At 38.7% G+C, this 23,355-nt stretch overlaps 1 protein-coding gene across 2 annotated transcripts in view; it reads right to left on the bottom strand.

The window, feature by feature from the left end:
• HSF2BP (heat shock transcription factor 2 binding protein) overlaps positions 1 to 15,752 on the bottom strand; it is a 99,700-nt gene extending 83,948 nt beyond the window's left edge. For both annotated transcript variants that reach the window (XM_072614833.1, XM_072614834.1), the window contains exon 1: positions 15,602 to 15,752. In XM_072614833.1, coding sequence (XP_072470934.1) covers positions 15,602 to 15,649 — 48 coding nt within the window. In that variant the 5' untranslated portion in view covers positions 15,650 to 15,752. The remainder of the gene's footprint in view (positions 1 to 15,601) is intronic.
• Between the last annotated feature and the right edge of the window lie 7,603 nt (positions 15,753 to 23,355).

Below are 23,355 nucleotides of genomic sequence, written 5' to 3'. Positions count from 1 at the left end.
ACTCACTACAGTGAAGCAATCATTCTACTCCTTCCTGATCTACTCACTATCTCACTCTACACAGATGCTTTTCCAAACCTTTTAGTTTATCCATAAGGCTTCCACAACACCCTTTCTTCCCACAGTTTCTGCTCAGGATTTCACCTCATACTTCACTGAAAAAAGCTGAGGGTTATTTACTAAGAACACTCCCTTGTACCTTTTTCCTCATCTCAAATCACTCAAATACCTTCTTCCATTATCTTCTCCTTCACACTGATTTCCACTGGAGAATCTGCCCTTCTTGCTAAGTCATATCCCTCCCTGTTGTGTGACTCGTCGTGATACCATTTAGGATCTTCTTGACAGAGATACTAGAATGGTTTACCATTTTCTTTTCCAGATCATTTCACAGATGAGGAAAGTAGGGCAGAGTTAAGTGACCTGCCCAGGGTCATACAACTAGCGTCTGAGACAAGATTTGAACTCATGAAGAATATTCCTGACTTCAGGCTCAGCACTCTACCCACTGTGCCACCTGTGGAATTGCTCTTTAAAAGTTTGGTAGAATTAACCCCTAATCCATTCATTTCTGCTTTCCTCCTTTTGGAAGTTCACTCATGGCTTGTTCAATTTCTTTTTCTAAGCCCATGTTATTTAAATATTTTATTTCTTGTTCCTGTTAATTTGGGTAATTTAAATTTTTGTAAACATTCAGACTGTCAGTTCTACTGGCATATAGTTGGGCAAAAATAGTCATAATAATTTCTTTTATTTCTTCTTCATTAGCTGTGAATTTATCTTTTTTCATTTTTGACACTGGTAGTTTGGCTTTCTTCTCTTCAAAATCTTCAATCTCTCTTTATCAACTCACTCATTCTCTTATTCCTACAAGCATCCCTATCTTTAAAAATACAGTTGATCCCTCAATTCCCACTAGATATTGACCTATGTCTCTCCTTCCTTTTATGAGAAAAATCTATAGTAAAAGTTTCTCCTTTCTCTCTTTTCTAATATTCTATCATCTGGCTCATCTCATAATTCAGCTGAAACTCTTCTCTCCAAAGATATGATCACTCAATTACCAAATCTATTGTCTTTTTCTGTCTTCATCTTTCTTGACTTCTCCTTTGACTCTGTCAAACTCCTTGTTTTCATGGATACTTTCCCCTATCTGTCTGACCACTCCTCAGATCATGAGGAGTGGTCCTCCAGATCAAGTTGCTTTCTTCTCATCTTTCTATGCTACATCACTTGGTGACTTCATCAGTTCCCATGGGTTCAATAATGAACTCTACACAGATAATTCTCTGAATCAAAGATCAGGGTGGAAAGATCATTTGGAGATGAGTTGCTTCAGGTTTTAAAAGCTTTTCTTTTTTAAGTTTTTATTTTATTCTAGAGGCAATAAGAAGCCATAGGAGTTGACTGAAAAAGGGAATTACATGTTCAAATCCATGCTTAAAGAAAAGCCATGTATAGCTGTGAGTACATATGTACTGGAGTTGTGAGAGACTTGAAAAAGACCAATTAGTTATCACTGCAATACTTGGGTAAAAACTGATGAGGATTTGAAATAAGGTGGTAGTTGTGTGAGTTAGGAGACATCAGGGAGACAGAAACTGTGCAACTGATTTTGATGTATGGGATGGAAAAAAATAAGGAGTCAGATGACACTGAGGTTTTGACAGTGTTAAAACATAAGCAAGGGAGCTATGAAGCAATTTCTCTTAGATGTCATACAATGTGAAGTGCTTGTTAGCTCTGAGACTGCTGAGATTTCAGCTAGCATTCAATGGCCTCAGAAATCTTTATGGTGTGAGACTAGTCTACTTATCTAGCTAACTATGAACAACTGTTCTCTAAATTCCTTCAAGTAAATCCAAATAAGTACAGCCCTTATTCGGATAGAAAAGATTAAGGTGACTAACCAAAGGACAACGTATTTGGTCAGTTCAGGAAAAATGGTAGCAACAAGCAAAGTTAACAGAAACATCTGTGAAGCAGCTAAAAGATTTGATAAATGGGTAAATATTCCAGCATACACAGAGATTACAGCACTTGCATCCATAATATCATTTGGCCATTAAGTCTCCTTTACAAGCACTGTTCACAATTGAGACATTTCCTTTTGCTGAATACAGAAATAGTATAGAAAAAAGACAAAGATGAAGGCTTATAAAAGAGACTAAAATAAATATTATTTGTATGCATCCTTAAATAATTTAATATTATTTTACAGACAGTATATTGATGACTTTTTTCATCAACACAGGTTACATAACTGTAACAAAATCAGATTAATCAAATTACACATGAAACAAATTAATTATAAATATGTTTTTAAAGTATTCAGGTCATCTTGCAAGTATTTTTCTCACTTAGATATTGTTGTTATTGTTCAGTCATTTTCAATCATGTCTGACTCTTCACAGCCTCATTTGGGATTTTCTTGGCAAAGATAGTAAAGTGGTTTGCCATTTCCTTCTCCAGATCATTTTACAGATGAGGAATCTTAGGCAAACAGGGTTAAGTGATCTGGCCAGGCTCACACAGCTAGTTAGTGTCAGAGGTTAGATTTGAACTTAGGAAGATGAGTCTTTCTCACTCTAGGCCCAATACTCTATCCACTGCACCACCTAGATGTCCTACTTAGATCTGAGTAACAATTTTCACCTGGTTTCCAAATACAGAAAAAGATAACACCTAATATTATTTATATCAATGTCATTTGTTGACTTTTAGTTTTTTCAAGGAGGATCCAGGAGTGAGAAACCTATGGCCTCAAGGCCACATGCAGCCCTGGGTGCAACCTTTTGACTGAGTACAAGTTGTACAGAACAAATCCTTTTATTAAGAGAATTTGTTCTGTGAAGTTTGGATTCAAAGCGCCACACCTGAGGACCTAGAGGGCCATATGCAGCCTTGAGGCCACAGGTGCCCACCCCTGGTATTGGGCTGGGAAGGAGGAAGACATGGGGCACACAAGCTGCTACCTAAAACTTGATATTTACTTAGAATAAAAATGTGTATTAACTGTTCTACCTGTGTTTTCCTTTAATAGTTTCTGAATATGAAAAATACTTAATTGTATTTTCTAAAGATGCATTTTTTTATTCTATTCCTCAGGGATAAGATTTCTAATTATACTGTTTGTATTTCATTCTACTATAGCTATTTTGGTACAACTTAAAAGAAAAATCAAGAGAAGATGCGGGGAAATTGGAATACTAATGCATTGCTGGTGGAGTTGTGAACTGATCCAACCATTCTGGAGAGCAATTTGGAACTACGCCCAAAGGGCTACAAAAATGTGCATACCCTTTGATCCAGCAATACCACTTCTAGGGTTGTATCCCAAAGAGATCATAAAAATGGGAAAAGAACCTACATGTACAAAAATATTTATAGTAGTTCTTTTTGTGGTGGCCAAGAATCAAAAATTGAGGAGATGCCCATCAATTGGGGAATGGCTGAACAAGTTGTAGTATACGAATGTAATGGAATACTATTGTTCCATAAGAAATGATGAGCAGATGGACTTCAGACAAACCTGGAAAGACTTACGTGAACTGATGCATGAAGTGAGCAGAACCAGGAGAACATTGTACACAGTTATCAGCAACATTGTGTAATGACTAACTTTGATAGACTTAGTCCTTCTCAGCAAGGCAAGGACCTAAGACAACTCCAAAAGACTCATGATGGACAATGCTGTCCTCATCCAGAAAAAGAACTATGGACTCTGAATGTACATCAATACTACTTATTGTCCTCTCTCTTACTCTCTCTTTCTCTCTCTCTCTCTCTCTCTCTCTCTCTCTCTCATTTTGTTTCTTCTTTCTCATGGTTCCTCCCATTGGTTCTAATTCTTCTTTACAACATGACTAATGTGAAAATGGTTAATATGAATGTATATGTAGAGCCTTTATCAGATTACATGCTTTTTTGGAGAGAAGGAAGAGGGAGGAGAGAGGGGGGGAGAAAATTTAGAACTCAAAATCTCATGGAAGTAAATGCTGAAAACTAAAATTTAATTATTAATTTTTTTTGAAAAAAGAGAAAAGTTAAGAACTGGAATCAACCATGTAATCTGTAGCCAATATGAATATGTTTCCTAATAAAAGTGACAACTGAAATCTCAGCAATGTATTCTCCTTATAAGAACACAAGAAGTAAAAGCCAAATGAACTACAGAAAAAATATAAAAAAGAATGTACATTTTTCCTCTCTATAAATTATCCATGGCCCAAATACAGTTCTATAATTTTTTTTATTTTTCTGAGAACTGGAATGTTTCTTGTATTTCTTTTTATTCTGCATATTCCTCTTTGCATTTTTCTGGATATATGTTTTTAAGAAACTCATACATGATTGTAAAATGAGCGTAAGGAACAATATGATATATACATGTGGTGTAATATTAAAAATTATGAGCAAGTCACTAGGGAAAAAAATAAACAAGTTTTCAGCAAACATTTGAAAGTGTCAAAAGTCATTAATAAAGAAATACAAATTAAAGCAACTGAGATATTTCACCTGAGAACCATCAAATTGACAAAGACGGTAAGAGATTTTAAAATTCAAAGCCAGCAGAGCTGTGGAAAAAAATGCTGGCAGATTTGTAAAATCATTTTGGAAAACCGTGAAAAAAATATTAAGACACTTTCTGCCTCAGGGATTTCACTATTACGTTTATACCCTAAGGAAGTATAAATATATATATAGGAAGACCTATATCTATTAAAATACTCATAGCAACAGTATTTGTAATAGCAAAAAGCTATGAACAAACTGTGAATCCAATCATTTGGGAACGGCTGAAAAATTTGTGAGGTAATATCGTTGTACTGGAAGGAAGGGTAGATGTGTAAAATACAAAGAAATATGGGAAATTTATAGAGAATGCAAAGTGAATAAAGCAGAAGCAAAATAATATATATGCATTGCCTGTAACTATACAAATGAAGACATTAAACAACTATTAAGTACAATAGACTGTAATTTACAGTTTCAGTGTAAATTACTAAATTACCAAAGCTAGACAAAATAATAAAATTCATTTGGTGGAAAAAAAATCTTGAATATCAAGGGAATTAGTGAAAAATGTAGACCTGAAGGGAAAATGGCATTTCTAGTCCTCAAACTCTATTATAAAACAGTAAACATTAACATCATTTGGTATGTTAAAAATGAGGTGTAGTTCAATGCAACAAACTAGAAAAAGAAGACTCAAATGTTTTAATTCAATAACCAAGTGTTCTATAAATCTGAAAACATAAATCACCTAGGAAAGAATTCCTTATTTGATAAGAATCACTGAGAAACCTGAAAAGCAGTCTGGCAGAAAATAGGTTTACACTAGTATCTGCAAAGTAGATTAGGTAATGGCTAACAAACTGTAGTTCAATAGTGTAAACAAACAATTGTACTCTAAAAAATAATGAATATGATAAATATAGAAGAGAGGCATGAGATGACACAATACATTCAAAAAAGCTCCTACATGAGTACTAAAGATCATACCTTTTAAAAAAAGGCATGTTTACAGAATAAATTACTAACCAAATAAGGTTACAAGCAATAACAAATTATAAAACATATAATTTTAATTATATGAAACTGAAAAACTTTGTAATGAACAAGATTAGTACAAATAGGGCAAAATGGGAAATGTTCAACTGGTGGAAAAAAATCTTTGTATCAAGCATCTCTAATAAGGAGGTTAAAATATGTAAAGGGAAATTAAACATGTAAAAACAAAGGACACATAGTCACTTTCCATTACTTTTTCTTTTTTTATGTTTTCTAGGCATTTTTTAAAAATATAAGTTATCTGAAGATGGTTACTTCTTTTTTCTTTTAACTTTGTAAACTCACATTGCACAAAGTAGATGTTTAATTAAACTGAAACTGCCTTTGGTTAAAAAAAATGTTACAATTTAAAAATTAAAAATACACAGTAGTGAGGATGTTTTAAGTTTTCTACAAAAGCCTCAGCTTATCCTGCAGAAAAGGCCAGACTCAGGAGAAGATTTGATCTTCAAATACAAGACTCAAGAGAGGCGTAAAAAGAGGTAAACAGGGAAAAAAAAAAAATTTGTTATTCAATATGGGCAAACTGTTTACATCCCTATATGGAAGATACCTGTTAATCTTGAGAACTGTATATTTATTATGACATTTAAAAGGGATATATACATAGATAAAGGGAGTGGGTATAAGTTAACTGATGTGATGATAAAAAATGTAATTAAAGGGTGCAAAGGGATTATAACAGGAGAAGAATAAAGAAGGCAGAAAAAGGTAAATTACATCACAGGAAGGGGCACAAAAACATATTATAGTAGAGGGAAAGAGGGGAGGGAGATAAGCATTGTCTGAGCTTTACTCTCATTGAATTTGGTTCAAGGAGGGAACAACATACTAAATTAAGCATAGAAATCTAACTTGCCCTACAGGCAGTGGGAGGGTAAATAGGGAAAAAAGGGGGGAGGGGTTTAAAGTGAAGGAAGAAATAGTAAGGAAAATGGGAAATAAAAGGGAGGGGGGCTGTGACAGAAGGGAGGGAAGATTGAGGGAGGCAGTGGTCAAAATTAAATATTTTTGAGGGGGGAAGGGAGAAGGGAGAAATAAAAGCATAAATGGAGAGAAAGACACAGATAGTAATAATAACTGTGAATGTAAATGGGATGAATTCTCCCATAGAATGGAGGTGGATAGCAGAATGAATTAAAAACTATAATCCTACCATATGTTGTTTACAAAAAACACATTTGAAACAGGGGGATACGCACAGGGTAAAAAGGTAAAAGGTTGGAGAAGAATATATTATGCTTCAGCTGGTGTAAAAAAGCAAAATCAGGGGCGGAGCCAAGATGGCGGAGTAGAAAGACGCATATACACATAGCTCCGAACCTACAACCCATAGAACATCGGTAAAAAGGAACTCACGGCAAACTCTGGAGTAGTAGAGGCCACAGCACAGTGGAGCAAAAGAGATTTCTGTTCCAGAGGGACCTGCAAACCTCTCGCAAAAGGTCCGTCGCGCTGTGGACGCGGAGCCCAGCCCAGCCCTGCCCCGGCCCCGACACCGAGAGGAGAAGATCCGAGCGGACTTCAGGGATGGGATCTCCAGCGGCCGTGTGGGTCCCTCCACCCACAGGTGACGGGGGTCGGTGAGAGGGTCTTCTTCGCGGGTCGAGAGGGGAGTGGGGTGCCCCCATGACTCGGGCCCCCTCAGGAGGCAGTAGCTGATGCAGCGGCAGACCAGGGCTCCCCAAGCAGGCAGGAGCCTGGATCCATTGTTGAAGGTCTCTGCATAAACCCCTGAGGGAACTGAGCTCGAGAGGCGGCCCTGCCCTGACCTGAGTACCTGAACTTAATCTCACACTGAATAGCAGCCCCGCCCCTGCAGAAGCCCTGAGACTGGGAAGCAGCATTAGAATCTCAGACCCCAAGCTCTGGCTGGGAGGATCAGGAGGCGAGGTGGGTGTGAGGAGAATATTCAGAGGTCAAGTCACTGGCTGGGAAAATGCCCAGAAAAGGGAAAAGAAATAAGACTATAGAAGGTTACTTTCTTGGTGAACAGGCATCTCCTCCCTTCCCTTCTGATGAGGAAGAACAATGCTTACCATCAGGCAAAGCCATAGAAGTCAAGACCTCTGTATCCCAAACACCCAGACTAAATATTCTGTGGGCTCAGGCCACGGAAGAGCTCAAAAAGGATTTTGAAAATCAACTTAGAGAGGTGGAGGAAAAACTGGGAAGAGAAATGAGTGATGCAAGAAAATCATGAAAAGCGAGTCAACAGTTTACTAACGGAGACCCAAAAAAATGCTGAAGAAAATAACAACTTGAAAAACAGGCTAACTCAATTGGCAAAAGAGGTTCAAAAAGCCAATGAGGAGAAGAATGCTTTCAAAAGCAGAATTAGCCAAATGGAAAAGGAGATTCAAAAGCTCACTGAAGAAAACAGTTCTTTCAAAATTAGAATGGAACAGATGGAGGCTAATGACTTCATGAGAAACCAAAAAATCACAAAACAAAACCAAAAGAATGAAAAAATGGAAGAGAATGTGAAATATCTCATTGGAAAAACAACTGACCTGGAAAATAGGTCCAGGAGAGACAATTTAAAAATTATGGGCCTACCTGAAAGCCGTGATCAAAAAAAAGAGCCTAGACATCATCTTTCATGAAATTATCAAGGAAAACTGCCCTCACATTCTAGAACCAGAGGACAAAATAAATATTGAAAGAATCCACCGATCACCACCTGAAAAAGATCCAAAAAGAGAAACTCCTAGGAATATTGTGGCCAAATTCCAGAGTTCCCAGGTCAAGGAGAAAATATTGCAAGCAGCTAGAAAGAAACAATTCAAGTATTGTGGAAATACAATCAGGATAACACAAGATCTAGCAGCTTCTACATTAAGGGATTGAAGGGCATGGAATAGGATATTCCAGAAGTCAAAGGAACTAGGACTAAAACCAAGAATCACCTACCCAGCAAAACTGAGTATAGTACTTCAGGGGAAAAAATGGTCTTTCAATGAAATTGAGGACTTTCAAGCATTCTTGATGAAAAGACCAGAGCTGAAAAGAAAATTTGACTTTCAAACACAAGAATGAAGAGAAGCATGAAAAGGTGAACAGCAAAGAGAAGTCATAAAGGACTTCCTAAAGTTGAACTGTTTACATTCCTACATGGAAAGACAATATTTGGAACTCTTGAAACTTTTCAGTATCTGGGTACTGGGTGGGATTACACACGCACACACACGCACGCACGCACACACACACACACACACACGCACACACACGCACGCACGCACACACACACACACACACACACACACATATAGAGACAGAGTGCACAGAGTGAATTGAAGAAGATGGGATCACATCTTAAAAAAAATGAAATCAAGCAGTGAGAGAGAAATATATTGGGAGGAGAAAGGGAGAAATGGAATGGGGCAAATTATCTCTCATAAAAGAGGCAAGCAAAAGACTTATTAGTGGAGGGATAAAAAGGGGAGGTGAGAGAAAAACATGAAGTTTACTCTCATCACATCCCACTAAAGGAAGGAATAAAATGCACACTCATTTTGGTATGAAAACCTATCTTACAATACAGGAAAATGGGGGATAAGGGGATAAGCAGGGTGGGGGGGATGATGGAAGGGAGGGCATGGGGAGGAGGGAGCAATTTGAGGTCGACACTCATGGGGAGGGACAGGATCAAAAGAGAATAGCAGTAATGCGGGACACGATAGGATGGAGGGAAATATAGTCAGCCTTATACAACACAACTATTATGGAAGTCATTTGCAAAACTACACAGATTTGGCCTATATTGAATTGCTTGCCTTCCAAAGGGAAGGGGTGGGGAGGGAGGGAGGTAAAGAAGTTGGAACTCAAAGTGTTAGGAACAACTGTCGAGTAATGTTCTTGCCACTAGGAAATAAGAAATACAGGTAAAGGGGTATAGAAAGTTATCTGGCCCTACAGGACAAAAGAGAATATGGAGACAAGGGCAGAGAGGGATGATAGAAGAGAGAGCAGATTGGTGATAGGGGCAATTAGAATGCTCGGTGTTTGGGGGGGGAGGGGACAAAAGGGGAGAAAATTTGGAACCCAAAATTTTGTTAAAATGAATGTCAAATAAATAAATTAAAAAAAAAAAAGCAAAAGCAAAAGCAAATCTAATCAAAAGGGACAAGGAAGGAAACTATATCCTGCTAAAGTGTACCATAAACAATGAAAAAGTATCACTACTAAACATATATGCACCAAGTGGTATAGTATCCAAATTCTTAGAGAAGAAGTTAAGGTAGTTACAGGAAGAAATAGACAGCAAAACTATACTAGTTGGGGACCTCAACCTCCCCTTCTCTGAACTTGATAAATCTAATCTCAAAATAAGCAAAAAAGAAGTTAAGGAGGTGAGTAGAATTCTGGATAAGGTAGGTGTGATAGACTTCTTGAGAAAACTGAATGGGGACAGAAAGGCATATACCTTTTTCTCAGTGGTACATGGCATATACACAAAAATTGATCATATACTAGGGCATAAAAACCTCACAATCCAGGGCAGAAAGGCAAAGATAGTCAATGCATCCTTTTCAGATTATGATGTAATAAAAATTATATGTAATAAGAATCTTAGAGAATCAAGTGAAAAACTACTTGAAATAATAACTTTTTTTCTAATGATGCACTGGGTCAGACGGTTATGCCCTCTGGCACTAAATATAGAATAAATACTCTGAGGGTTAGGTTTTACTTTGGGGCTTGCTGACTAGAAGTGTTTGGCCAGAAGAGGAGTTGGGGAAGCAGGTAAGGAGCCCCTGGCTTCGAGATACCCAGATGTCCCCTCTCTGGTAAATATGTATGTATGTTAGTCGTCAGACATTTTGGAAGCATGTCTGTTGACTTTTAATTTCTCTGTATTTTCTTCAAAGTTCAGGGTGCTGACTCCCCTGATATATGTGAATGATATATGATATCAAGGTAAATGATATATGTGCTTGGTTAAAGGATTAATACATGTACTTGATTAAATTGACTGTTAACTCCTCAAAAGTTGCCTTTCCTTTTGTGAACGCAGATCTAAGAACCCTTGTGTATGTTGGGGTGCTTACTGATATAAACTAGTGTCTGTGATAAAGGCCTCATTTCTAAAACATAGAGAATTGAGTCAAATTTACAAGAATACAAGCCATTCCCCAACTGATAAATGGTCAAAGGACATGAACAGGCAGTTTTCATAGGAAGACATTAAAGCTATTTATAGCCATATGAAAAATGCTCTAAATCACTATTGATTAGAGAGATGCAAATCAAAACAACGAGGTACAACATCATACCTATCAGATTGGCTACAGGAAGATGAGAAATGTTGGAGAAGATGTGAGAGAGTTGGAACTAATTCATTGTTGGTGGAGCTGTGAGCTTATCCAACCATTCTGGAGAGCAATTTGGAACTATGCCCAAAGGGCTATAAAAACATATATACCCTTTGACCCAGCAATATCGCTTCTAGGGCTCTATCCCAAAGAGATCATAAAAATGGGAAAATGACCCACATTTACAAAACTATTTATAACAACTCTTTTTGTGGTGGCCAAGAACTGGAAATTGAGGGGATGTCCGTCAACTGCAGAATGGCTAAACAAGTTGTGGTATGTGAATGTAATGGAATATCATTATGCTATAAGAAATGACGAATAGGTAGAGTTCAGAGAAACCTGGAAAGACTTATATGAATTGATGCCGAGTGAAATAAGCAGAAACAGGAGAACATTATACACAAAAATAGCCACAGTGTGTGAGGACTGTTTCTGATAAATTTAGCTCTTCACAGCAATGCAAGGACCTAAAACATTTCCAAAGGACTCAATGCAAAATGCCATCCACATCTACAGAACGAACTATGGATTCAGAACACAGAATGAAGCAGACTATTTTCTCTTTTGTTATGTTGTTTTGTTTTGGGTTTTCTCATAGTTTCTCCCATTTATTTTAATTCTTCTATGCAACATGACTAATGTGAAAATGTGTTTAATAAGAATGTATGTGTAGAACTCATATAAGACTGCACGCTGTCTTGGCGAGGGAAGGGGAATGAAGGGGAAGAAAATTTAAAACATATGGAAGTGATTGTTGAAAACTGAAAACAAATAAATTAGTTTTAAAAAAGCCTCAGCTTAATTCACAAAATTTCAGTTCTTTTCCAACAAAAGCTGATAAAATGAAAATTAAATTAAAGAAAACTGAAAAATGCAAACAAGATCTCTACGTCCTGAAGATCAGATTTAAAAGTTCCATGGCTATGCCCAAAGGGCTACAAAAATGTGCATATCCTTCGATCCAGCAATAGCACTTCTAGGACTGTATCCCAAGAGATCATAAAAATGGGAAAGGGTCAAATATTTATAGCAGCTCTCTTTGTACTGGCCAAGAACTGGAAATCAAGGGGATGCCCACCAATTAGGGAATGGCTGAATAAATTATGGTATATGAATGTAATGGAATACTATTGTGTTATAAGAAATGATGAACAGGAAGAGTTCAGAGAGGCCTGGAAAGACTTATATGATCTGACACTGAGTGAAAGGAGTAGAACCAGGAGAGCTTTGTGCACAGCGATGACCACAGTGTGAGAGAGTTTTTTCTGGTAGACTTGGAACTTCATTGCAATGCAAGGACTTAAAAAAAATCCCTAATGGTCTTCTAAGGCAAAATGCCTTCCACATCTAGAGAAAGAACTATGGAGTTCAACCACAGAATGTAGCTGTGTGTGTGTGTGTGTGTGTGTGTGTGTGTGTGTGTGTGTGTGTGTTTTGCGTTTTGGTTTGTTAGATGATTTCTCCTACTCATTTTAATTCTTCACGACAGCATGACTATAGTGAAAATGTATTTAACAGGAATATAGGTGTAGAACCTATACAAAATTATATGCTGTCTTGGGAAGGTAGGGGATAGGAAGGGAAAAATAGTAATCTAAGTTATATGGTAGTAATTGTAGAACACTGAAAATAAATAAAATTAATTAGTTAAAAAAAAAAAGAAGTTCCATGGAAGAAACACTGGGTTTTCAAAGGCTATGCTAGAGCAAACTCTGGCACTTTCTACCATACTTTATAGGCTTGAGTACTAGCCTAGAGACATGTTAGCATTTTTTAGCAATAAAATATTCTTAATTACAGTATATACATTGTTAATGTAGACATAAAACACTTAATAGACTACAGTGTAGTATAAATGTAACTTTTATATGTTACTAGGAAAGCAAAAACTTCATGACTTGCTTTAATGCAATATTTGCTTTATTGTGATGGTCCAGAATCAAACCCACAATATCTCCAAGATATGCCTGTAGAATGGAAGAGCTTTTCAGTTGTCTCTGAAGAACTGGTAAAAATCCATGTCCCCATCACTTTATCTTCCCAGTCAAAAAATAGTCCCTGTGAATCACACCAGATATATGTATACTATTTATACAACACATTGTCACATATTATACAATATTCATGGCTCATCTATAGTAAAAGTAACTTCAGTATACCTCACATACTTCCTGTTATCTATGTGCCATTTTGCCCAGAAAGCAGTACTAGTGAACTACATGGGTGACAAAAGAATCACACTGACACAACCTGAGGGTGAGCAAAGACCTCAGTAACCATCTGGTCCAATCTATACCTGAAAAGAATTCCCATTATAGACATGCATGACAAAAGGTCATGTAGCATATGTTTGAAGACCTTCTAGGAAGGAAAATCCACAACCTCATCACACTTTTAAAAAACAGTGCTGACATCAAATCTTAATGTGCTTCTTTGTAACTTCTACCACCTGGGGGCTCTGCCCTCCAGAACAAAACTGAACAAATCTAATCCTTCTTCTACATGATAACTCTTCAAATACTTAGGGACAGCTACCATGTTCTCCTTGAGTCTTCTCTCCTTTAATCTAAATATCCTCAGTCCTTTTGACAGACTGTCATATCATGTAGACTCAAGGCTGTTTAGTATTCTATCGCCTTCCTCTTAGTATTCCTCAATTTAACAACAGCCTCTTAAAATGCAATTCTCAAAACTGAACATACTGTTCCAGGTAAGTCTAAACAGGGCAGAATACGGTGGAATTGTTATTGTTATTGCTGAGTCATGTCTGACTCTTCGGGATCCCACTGGAGGTTTTCTTGGCAAAGATACTGGAGTGGCTTGCCATTTCCTTCTCCAGCTCAGTTTATAGAAAGAGAAACAGGCAAAGACGGTTAATTGACTTGCCCAGGGTCACACTGACTAGTTAGTGTCTAAGATTATATTTGAACTCCAGAAGATGAGTCTTCCTGACTCCAGATCAGGCACTGTATTCACTTTTGCCACCCACCTGTCTAGTGGGATTATCTACTCTTTTTGCCTGTTTCTATTAATGTAACACAAGCCCTTTTTGGCTCTGAGGACTGCCATATACTACTGCTAACTCAAATTAAACTTAATAGTCCATTAAAATCTCCAGACCTTTTCTGAAACTGAAAACTATGCCTCTTCCAATTTGTATTGGTGAAGCTGATTTCCTGTACCCAAATACACAATTGTAAACTTAACCCTATTGCATTTTATCTTACTAGATGCTATTCTACTAATCTGTCAAGATTTTTTTCGGATACTGACTCTATTATCTTGTGTTAGTTACCCGTCTCAGCTTTATACCACCTGCAAATGGACAAGAATACTGTATTATTATCTAAGTCATTGACTGAAATGTCACAGGACCAAGCTAAGGACAGATGCTTAAAATACATCACAAAACTCCTCCTGATAAATGAATTCCAGCTATCCCCCAAGTTCTGAATCCATCCAATTGTACTATAAGCTAGTGTACATCTCTTTATCTCCTCCACATAAATAGTATTAAATACTGCATATCAACTTTGTTAAAAATCTATGTAAAGGACCTGTATGGCATTCTCCTCAGCTCCCAGTTCAGTAACCCTATCAAAAAAGGGCAATTGGTCTGTCATAGACTGTTAACTAACCCTCTGTAATCAACACTTCCTTTTCTGGATGTTTAACAACTATTTCTTGAATGACTTTTCCCATCTCATCACCCCCAACTGTAAAAATGACAATACCCCATGAAGTATGGCATGTATGCATAGTCTGTATAAGTGTTCTCTGGTACAAAAATCCCATGAATGGCCTTAGGTTGCCCCCCTAAGAAATCAGGCCCCAAACTGGCCTCCACTCTGGGTCTCGAAAAAAAAGAATCTACTTAAGTGCATAATCTTCTGTAGCCACTGGGAGCTTTACTGCAGTGAAAGCAGCCGGCTTTTAGCAGGAAGAAGGATTAGCAATTACAGAGGGGCAGGGGCTTGTTTTCATAAGGACAGGATAAGGGAGACAAGGGCATCTCATGACCCAGGACGGGGGAGGGGAGACAAGGAATTCCAAGGACAAGGGGGAAGTTTTGCGGTATTTTATGGTATTCCAAGATAAGCGGAGACTTTAAGGGGCCAGGAAAAGGGCAGCTCAACCGTTGGGGCGCCTTTAAAGGATGAACCAGGGAAAAGGGCAGCTCAACTTTTAAGGCCCCTTTGTATCCACATCAACGCAGAATGCCGTGTAGACGGATCCAACTCCCACCCGTGTGCTTCACCAAGCCATGGTGTAAACTTATTTGCATCATGCCCGGCAACAACAGGTCAAACGAAAACGGGGTTCGAAGAGTATACAAATAGGGGGCTGCCCAGAACGAGCCTTGCCCCCCTCCCATTTCAAAGATTTCAAAGACAAGCCGGCCCGGCCCCCTTCTCCCTCCCCCCACACGAGGACGGCAGTTTTGCGGGGGGACCCCCAAACAAGAGGAAGGCTTCCGCCAAGGTGCCACCAGGGCCAGGCCGGGAGGAAGTGGGGTCCGGGCTCCCCAGCCTCCCATCCCCCACCACACACACACACGCCCGGAAGGCGGCGGGAGGGCCGCGAGCGCAGGGCTCCCCGGCAGTTCAAATGTGGAGCCCGTCTCCTAGGACACGGAACAATATAAACAGCTGTAAGGCTCTGGAAAAGAAAGGGAAAGATGCGGAGCCGCCTCGGGCCTCCTCACTGACCCGGTAGGTATCCTCCCCGCCCGCCGTAACTCCCGCAGCGTCCCCCATCGCTGCCAGCGGTCTCTAGTGTTTGCGCCTGCGCGGCGGCGTCACGTGAGGCTCCACCTTGAATGAGTGGAGGAGTTGGGGAGGGGCGGGGCCGCGTCGGGGCGGGGCTGCGTCGGGGCGGGGCCGCGTCGGGGCGGGGCCGCGTCGGGGAGGGGGCGGAGACTCAGGTGCTGCGGCAGATTAGGCGAGCTGTTCTCGGAGACCTCGTGGTGCTGCCTGTGATCGCGCTGCTCTGCCCACTGATGGCTACGCTTCCGATGTTGTGTTTGTCTTTCCTTCTCGAAGACGATCTTGACGTCAAGAGGATGACATGACTTGCAGTTGACTTTAACTTGAGGGAGGGAGGGCTGTGTAAGGTCACCAACCTCACCTTCTTCTCCTGAGCCTTCTGGGTCCAGTGGCCTGATCTTCATCTGGAGATGGCCCAGGACGCAATGGAAGACCTGGCCCTTTCAGGCTAAGGTCCTACCACATCCTTACTTTGAGTGAGATACACCCATTCACTGAATAGGCTTCTTTAATAAAAAAAAAAAAATAATCAAACTGGGAGGGGAAGACTCTCAGGGTTCCTAGGTAGAAGAGAAACAATTACTATTTAGTAAAGTACACAGTGTGGCACTGAAGTCAGGAGACCTTCCTTTGAATCATACCACCCACACTTAACCATGTTTCATCTTTGCCTAGCCAAGGGGTGGGGAACCTACATCCTCAAGTACAACTCTTTGACTGAATCCAAACTGCACACCCCTGGGCTGTCATTTAACCTCTCTGTGCCTCAGTTGCCTAATTTGTAAAAATGAGACCAGAAATACAGCCTAAATGAGATAGAGAAAGCAAAGCCCCCCTTAAGTGCTATTCATATGTCTGTTATTACTGTTATTTGAATAGCAGCTGGGTGGTGCAGTGGATAGAGTGTCATTTCTGGAATCAGATTTAACTTCCATCTTAAAGAGTTCATATCTGACCTCAGATACTTAGTTGTGGAATCCTGGCCAAAACATTTAATCCTGTTGGCCTCAGGTTTTTCATCTATAAAATGAGTTGGAGAAGGAAATGACAAGCCATTCCAATATCTTTGCCAAGGAAATCCAAAAAGGATTCAGGAAGAATCTGACACAACTGAACAATAACAGATATGAACCTTAATTATACTTCATCTAAAAGCATGGCCAGAATTCAGCCATGTTACATCAATCCCATCCAGACCAAACACCAGTGATCACCAAGTGAAGCATCACTTAAGTGACTCAGGAAAAGCATGGCTCTGGCTCTTCTTTCCTATCCCATTTTCATAAAGAGCTTATATTAATAGCAAAAGACTTTTACGGAAGACTTCTCTAAGATAGGTAGAAGCAGTAAGGTGCTGTGGATAGAGAATTCCACTAGGAGTCAGAAGACCTGGATTCAAATTCTATTTGAAAAGCTTCCTCTTCTGTATGATGAGCATGTTTGTGTCTGACTGAGGAAAAGAGACCATTCACCAGTTGTACAAAGATTCGCACCCAGATATGGGCACTGAAAGTGATATGTCCAGTAAAGGAAATGAATTGTTATAAGGCAGAAGAACTAAACTCAGAAACAATTCCTTTCCTGCCTCAAACTGCTGCAGAAAACCCTAGAATTATAAAAACAAACAATTATGAAAGGCTTAGGAAGTCTTGTCAATTAAGTGATCAACCATGACTTCAGAGGATCAAGTGATGAAGAATGTTACCCATCTCTTGACATAGAGAATGAGACACATTTTTGGACATGATCACTATGGGGATTTGTTGTGCTCATTGACTATATTTCTTATAAAAGTTCTGTTTTTCTTTTTTTCAGGATAGAGGGAGGGAGAAAAATAAATGCCTAACAATTAAACAAAATTTAGAAAAAATAAAAGAGGAAAGAGTGAGAAGGGTGTGCATACCAAGCTGAGGGACAGCTTGTTCAAAGGCACAATGACAGAAAATGGGATGTTCTTTGTGCTGAGCGATGAGTAGGGCAGTTTGACAGCAACTCTCTCTCCTCTTCAGATCATACTCCATAATTCCTCTATCATGCCTGAAGTCATCTGGAAGCTCACTCCATCCCTAGAATTCACTCATTAGCAGTACCTCTCTGCCTCTGCTCATCCTCTGATTTGGTTGACTCTTCCCAGAACCTCCATTTAAGCAGGGCACACAAGGCAGTCATGCCTCATTCTCTCCAGGCTACACTCCACATGGATTTTCTCTACCCCATCATGCCCTAAAGCTGTGTACTGGTATCTCACCCCTCTCCTCCCACCTTTGTCCATCATTTTAGCCTCCTGCCAGTCCAGCAGGGAAGTCAGGATGCCTGGCACTCAAGCCCAAAAAAGGTTTTGGATATGAAATTTGGGAATATGCTTTACAGGACCTGAGCTAAGCTGTCAACCTAATCCTTTTCCCTCCACGATACTGACTTGGTAGAGAGAGGGCGCACAGTGGATTGAGTACCAGGCCTGGAGTTAAGAAGACCTGAGTTCAACTTTGACAGCTGTGTAACCCTAGGCAAATTACTCAGTTTCCTTATCTGTAAAATGGGAATAATAATAGTACCTACCTCTTAAGGGTCTCAAATGAGATAATAATTATAAAGATTAGAGAAATTAAGCAAATAGAAGAAAGTAAGAGAAATGTTGGATCAGAATATAAAAGAAACAAGACAGGTACAATTTTGAAGGGTTTTAATCTAAGTTCTCTGGAAAGTTATAAAAGAAAGAGAGAAAGAAATTTTAAGCACCTAGGGATAAGAGGAAATGGGCAGAAAGTTAAGAAAGTTGTAGTATGTTTGCACTGACAGTGTGAGTAGAAGATTTAAAAGTTAAAGAGTTTGAAATTTTTTGGAAAGAGAGATTTGAGGAAGGGGCTTGATCTCAGTTAGTCAAGAAGGATGTGAGAAACTTTATTTGGTTATTCTTTGTGATACAGAAAATATAGAAATGTATTTGCAACATTGAATTATATGGGATTAACATATCAAAATTCTGTCCTTGAAGGACAGATATATTTTAAGGATATATTTTAGTCCTTATGTAAGGGATATGTGTTAATAATTTCATAACTACATAAGGAAGGGAGAGTATCTTGGCAATTTCCATGTTTCAGAAAATCTTCACATGTCCTAAAAAGAGTGATGGTGATAATTCAAGACTATCACTTTAAATCTTTAACAATAAACTAACTAAAAATAGCAGGCCCTATAATTTGAAGTGCTAGCAATAAATGGCCCATGGGAAAAATGAGATTCTAAATATTACCATTTGAGATTGTAAACCCAAACTTGATTTCACTAAAATTTTGTCTTGAAATTAAATTATGTGGTCTCATTTACAATGAGATGTGTTCTCCTACTAGTATAATTGTGGTAAATTAGAACTTAATGCAAGATACGTTGGATATTTGGCGAAAAGGAGACCTGTTCAGAAAACTACACAAATCAGAAAACTTGAGTTCAAATCTCAGAAATGTATCAGCCATGGGATCTTCAGAAAGTCACTTCACCTGTTTGCCTCAATTTCCTCATGTGTTCAATGGGATAATGATGGCACCTACCTCCCAGGCTTGTTGTGAGAAACAAATGATGGAATAATTATGGCGTACTTAACAACGTGCCTGGCACATAATAAGCACTATATAGATGGTAACTATTTTTATTTTTTGTTGAATGTAATTACTACATACTGGATTACTCTATACTGGGTTTTAAATATGATTAGTGTAGAAAACCAAAAGTGATAAGATGAATAATTTTCTACGCAAGATAATTTTGGAAAGACATTTGACTGAATTGATATCATCTGGCTGGTAATAAGTTTAGTTTCAGGGTTTAAATACTCGATATTATATATGTTACTAAGTTTCTAATTTTTTCTTATATTGTGAAACTTGGGAAACCAATGTATCAGAAATGGTGTTAGAAAAATATTTTTTTTTAATTTTTTTTCTGGATGTGGTTAATTATGAATTGAGCTATTAAAAGAATGTGGTCAAGATGTTTGAAAAGATTAAATATTTAACTGGATATAGTTTGCTTTAAAATGGATAATACTGATACTGTTGGGAGAAAAAGTAGCAAAAGTTTCTTTAAGTTATCTTTATCTGTGAGGTTCTTTGGGGCTTTCTACTTGGGCAAAGTCATAAGACCTCCTCAGCTGTACTAACCATTTGTTGTAAAATTCTCAAGTACTGAAGTTACATCTTTGGGCTAACTTTGTAACAAGAGACCTCAGATTCAAAGTTTTCATTTTGCCTCAGAGGTTGACAGGCAATACAAAACTGGATGTTTACTGTAGTCAGCATTTTTTTAGCCTTTGGAGTCAACTATTGTGTATTCACCATATGTGTGAAATTCCAGAATTCATATTATAAATGAAGGGTTAATGAGACATCCTTCTATATGTGCTAATTGTTAACTAATCTTGCAATATGAAAAACTGATAATGCTCTAAGCCCTAAGCTGTGATTAGTTTAAATTTGCTATTTGAGGCAAACTCTCATGGGACTGTAGTTAGATATTATTCTGAGTTTGATTTCAGGTATGATTGTCTGAATTATTTTTATGCCAATAGTCCGCCATCCACGAGAAATGCCATTTTCTGCCCAAAGGGAGTACAGCCTGAGAACTGCTACAGATGGATATCTGTCCCTGGGAAAAGTTGAGGGGAAGACTTTGCACAGGCAAAGGTAGGATCCTCTTGACTCAGTTTGCTATTGTGCTATTTCCTTTCTGAACAGGAAATTTTCCCACCTGGTTACTATTGAGCCTGACTTTGATACCCTTTGAATAATGTGGAACTTGGCTGCACAGCTGACTGTTAAATGTGACTCGTGCTTGGTATTAAATAGTGCTAAGGGTGTTTTTTCCCTACTATGGCTTATGTCAGATCAGTCTGTGCCTTTAGAGGGATAGTCTTGACATCATAACCATGTCCCTCCCTTTCTCCTTTCATAGCAAATTTCTATTATTAGGAGAGATGAATAGTGAAAGTTCGTTGCAATACTAAACCTACTGATTTACATATTAATACTAAAATGTCTGAATTACTATAGTAGGAGGTAAGTATGAAAGATCCTACTACCTTTAATCTGAATTTGTAGTCAATTCTATATCCTGAGCATCTAAATAAATGAGTTCTTGGGCTTGCCATCCTCTTGCTAATAGTTATATATTCATGTATAACATTAGGGCCTTGAGGTATTTCACTCTTTTAGGATGATATAAAGATAATGTATATTTCCTCAAAGGAAGGGATAGGGTGAAAATGTAAAAGTTTTGAGGAAAAATAAAATAACAATTTTAATGATGTAGTAAACTTTGAGCAAACAGTGAGATTGAACTGTTAGAAACCTGAGGACTAAAATACATATGTACCTACATTTAGTAGCATTACCTACAGGATCTCCACAAGTGACCTAGAACATGAATGTGGTTGAGGAAATGCTTCCACAGGCCTGCCCTGATCATTTTCAGCTGTTTGAAAGACGTATAGGAAGTACTTGTCAGACCCCTAAATATCCTGGATGCTACCAATGGACTTCACAACCCTAAAGCTACTACTATATTGGATTTCTGTATTCACCTATTGCAACTTTGTTATGTTAGTCCCAGTTTGTGTTAAGGACCTGTCACCCATTCTGTAAGCAGCATATCATTTCTACTAGGACTGATACTTGGTGTATGTTCATCCTTCATTGCCAAAGAAGACCATGCCATCAGAGAAATGATGACATGACTTGCACTTGACTTTGTTTTTAGTGAGGGAGGGCTGTGCAGGTCACCAGCCTCACTTCTCCTCCAGAGCCATCTAAATCCAGTGACCAGATATTTATCAGGATGACTGGAGATGACCCAAGATGAGGCAATTGGGGTTAAGTGATTTGCGCAAGGTCACACAGCTAGTGAGTGTCAAGTGTCTGAGGTGAGATTGGAACTCAGGTCCTCCTGACTCCTGCACTGGTGCTGTATTCACTGCACCACCTAGCTGCCCCAGGACTGATACTAATGCAGGAACCAAGGCCTTTATAATGTGCTTTGCCTCTCACATTTGCCCATAGTGTTTATTCACATCTTTATGCCCATCATGTGGTCTCTAGTTGCCTTTAAAGAAAAAGAATTAAAAGGATTTTGTTAAATAACACCAATGTAGAAAGCATATTGGCAGGCTGATCACTGAAGATCAATGCAGAATTCAAATCACCAATGTCAACCAGATTGGAACAGGTCTCTTAACCTGTGGGTGGCCAGAGCTGAACCGAGTAGGTCAGAGGCATGAGAATCAGGAATCAAACAGAAGTTTAATTTCAAACTGAAGAAAATACTTGCAAACGGAAGTCCTCCTGAGAAGGAGGGCTTATGGCTTATGGCAGCATGAAAACCAGAAAAAGGCAGGACTCAATAAAGTCATTCTTAGATCTTGACCCATGTGTGCAGGCATTTTTGGGACAATGCAGGCATACTTGGATCTTGTGGGAACCGTTTCCAAGTCATTAGAATCACTGAACCTTGGATTGTCTCAAATCGTAAGGGTTATTGAGCCTTGTGATCATGCAGCAGAGTACAGAACCAGAGTTAGCATGGCAGAAACAAGAGTGTAGCACCTGGTTCAGTTCACTTAGCAGTACAGGTGCATGGATTGTTCAGTGTCAGGAGATGTGATCTGCTGTAACATGTTGGCTATAGCCCCAAACAAATCTCAGGCTAGGATCTCCTGGGAAATGGAGAAATCATACGTCCCAATTCTAGGGTTTTGTTGTGACTGAGATCATCCAGAGGGTGAATGCAAAGAATTATTATAGCAAACTCAGGATTTTAGCTGGGTCTTAGCACTGGAAAGGAGGGTGTCTTCTAATATTTTGACATCAGCCATTTTTTAAAAAGATTTTTGTTATAAGAAAAAGATAAACAAGCATGCATTTATAAAAGGGGATGGACCATTTCATCTTAGCACCTCCCCCATTATCACATCATAAAAAATGAGATTAGAGATGAGGGGATGAGCACTGTCAGGATGGATTTGTTTAGTTGTTTTTCAGTTGTATCTGACTTTTCATGTCCCTTTTTGGGGTTTTCTTGGCAAAAATACTTAAGTAGTTTACAATTTCCTTCCCCAGCTCATTTTACAGATGAGGAAAGTGAGACAAACAAGGAAAAGTGACTTGCCCAGGGTCACACAGCTAGTGAACATCTGAGACCAGGGTTGATCTCTGTGAGATGAGTTCCTGACTCCAGACCAGGTATTCTATCAACTGTGCCGCTTAGCTGGTACTTCTTAAATCCTAGTTGATCTATTGGGCATGAAAAAAAACCAACAATCCCTACTTAAAGGAGTTTACATTATATTGGGAGAAACACCATGTACATATATAAATACCTAGTGAATTAATACAAAGATACTAGTATGTAGAAGGTGTTATTTATGTTGTGACGAAGTAAGGGAGTCTATGAGATGGATGTGAGGCAGGAAGTGCATTCCAGGCATAGGGCGAAAGCAGGAAATGGAATATTTCCAATTCTATGTATGAGAAACTGAGAAAACAGTTTGGCAAACTACAAAATACAGGAAGTACTGATAGCTTCTCAACACCACATGTGTTATAGTCGTACAATTCTACTGCATTATGTGTGTATATAAGAGATGAGGGTCCACGCCCATTAAAATTGAACACAGGGGGCTAGAATATCTCCACTGATTCAATCAG

Source organism: Notamacropus eugenii, chromosome 5, assembly GCF_028372415.1.
Source record: "Notamacropus eugenii isolate mMacEug1 chromosome 5, mMacEug1.pri_v2, whole genome shotgun sequence".
NCBI classification, from domain to species: domain Eukaryota; kingdom Metazoa; phylum Chordata; class Mammalia; order Diprotodontia; family Macropodidae; genus Notamacropus; species Notamacropus eugenii.
This window is presented reverse-complemented; position numbering and strand designations above follow the sequence as displayed.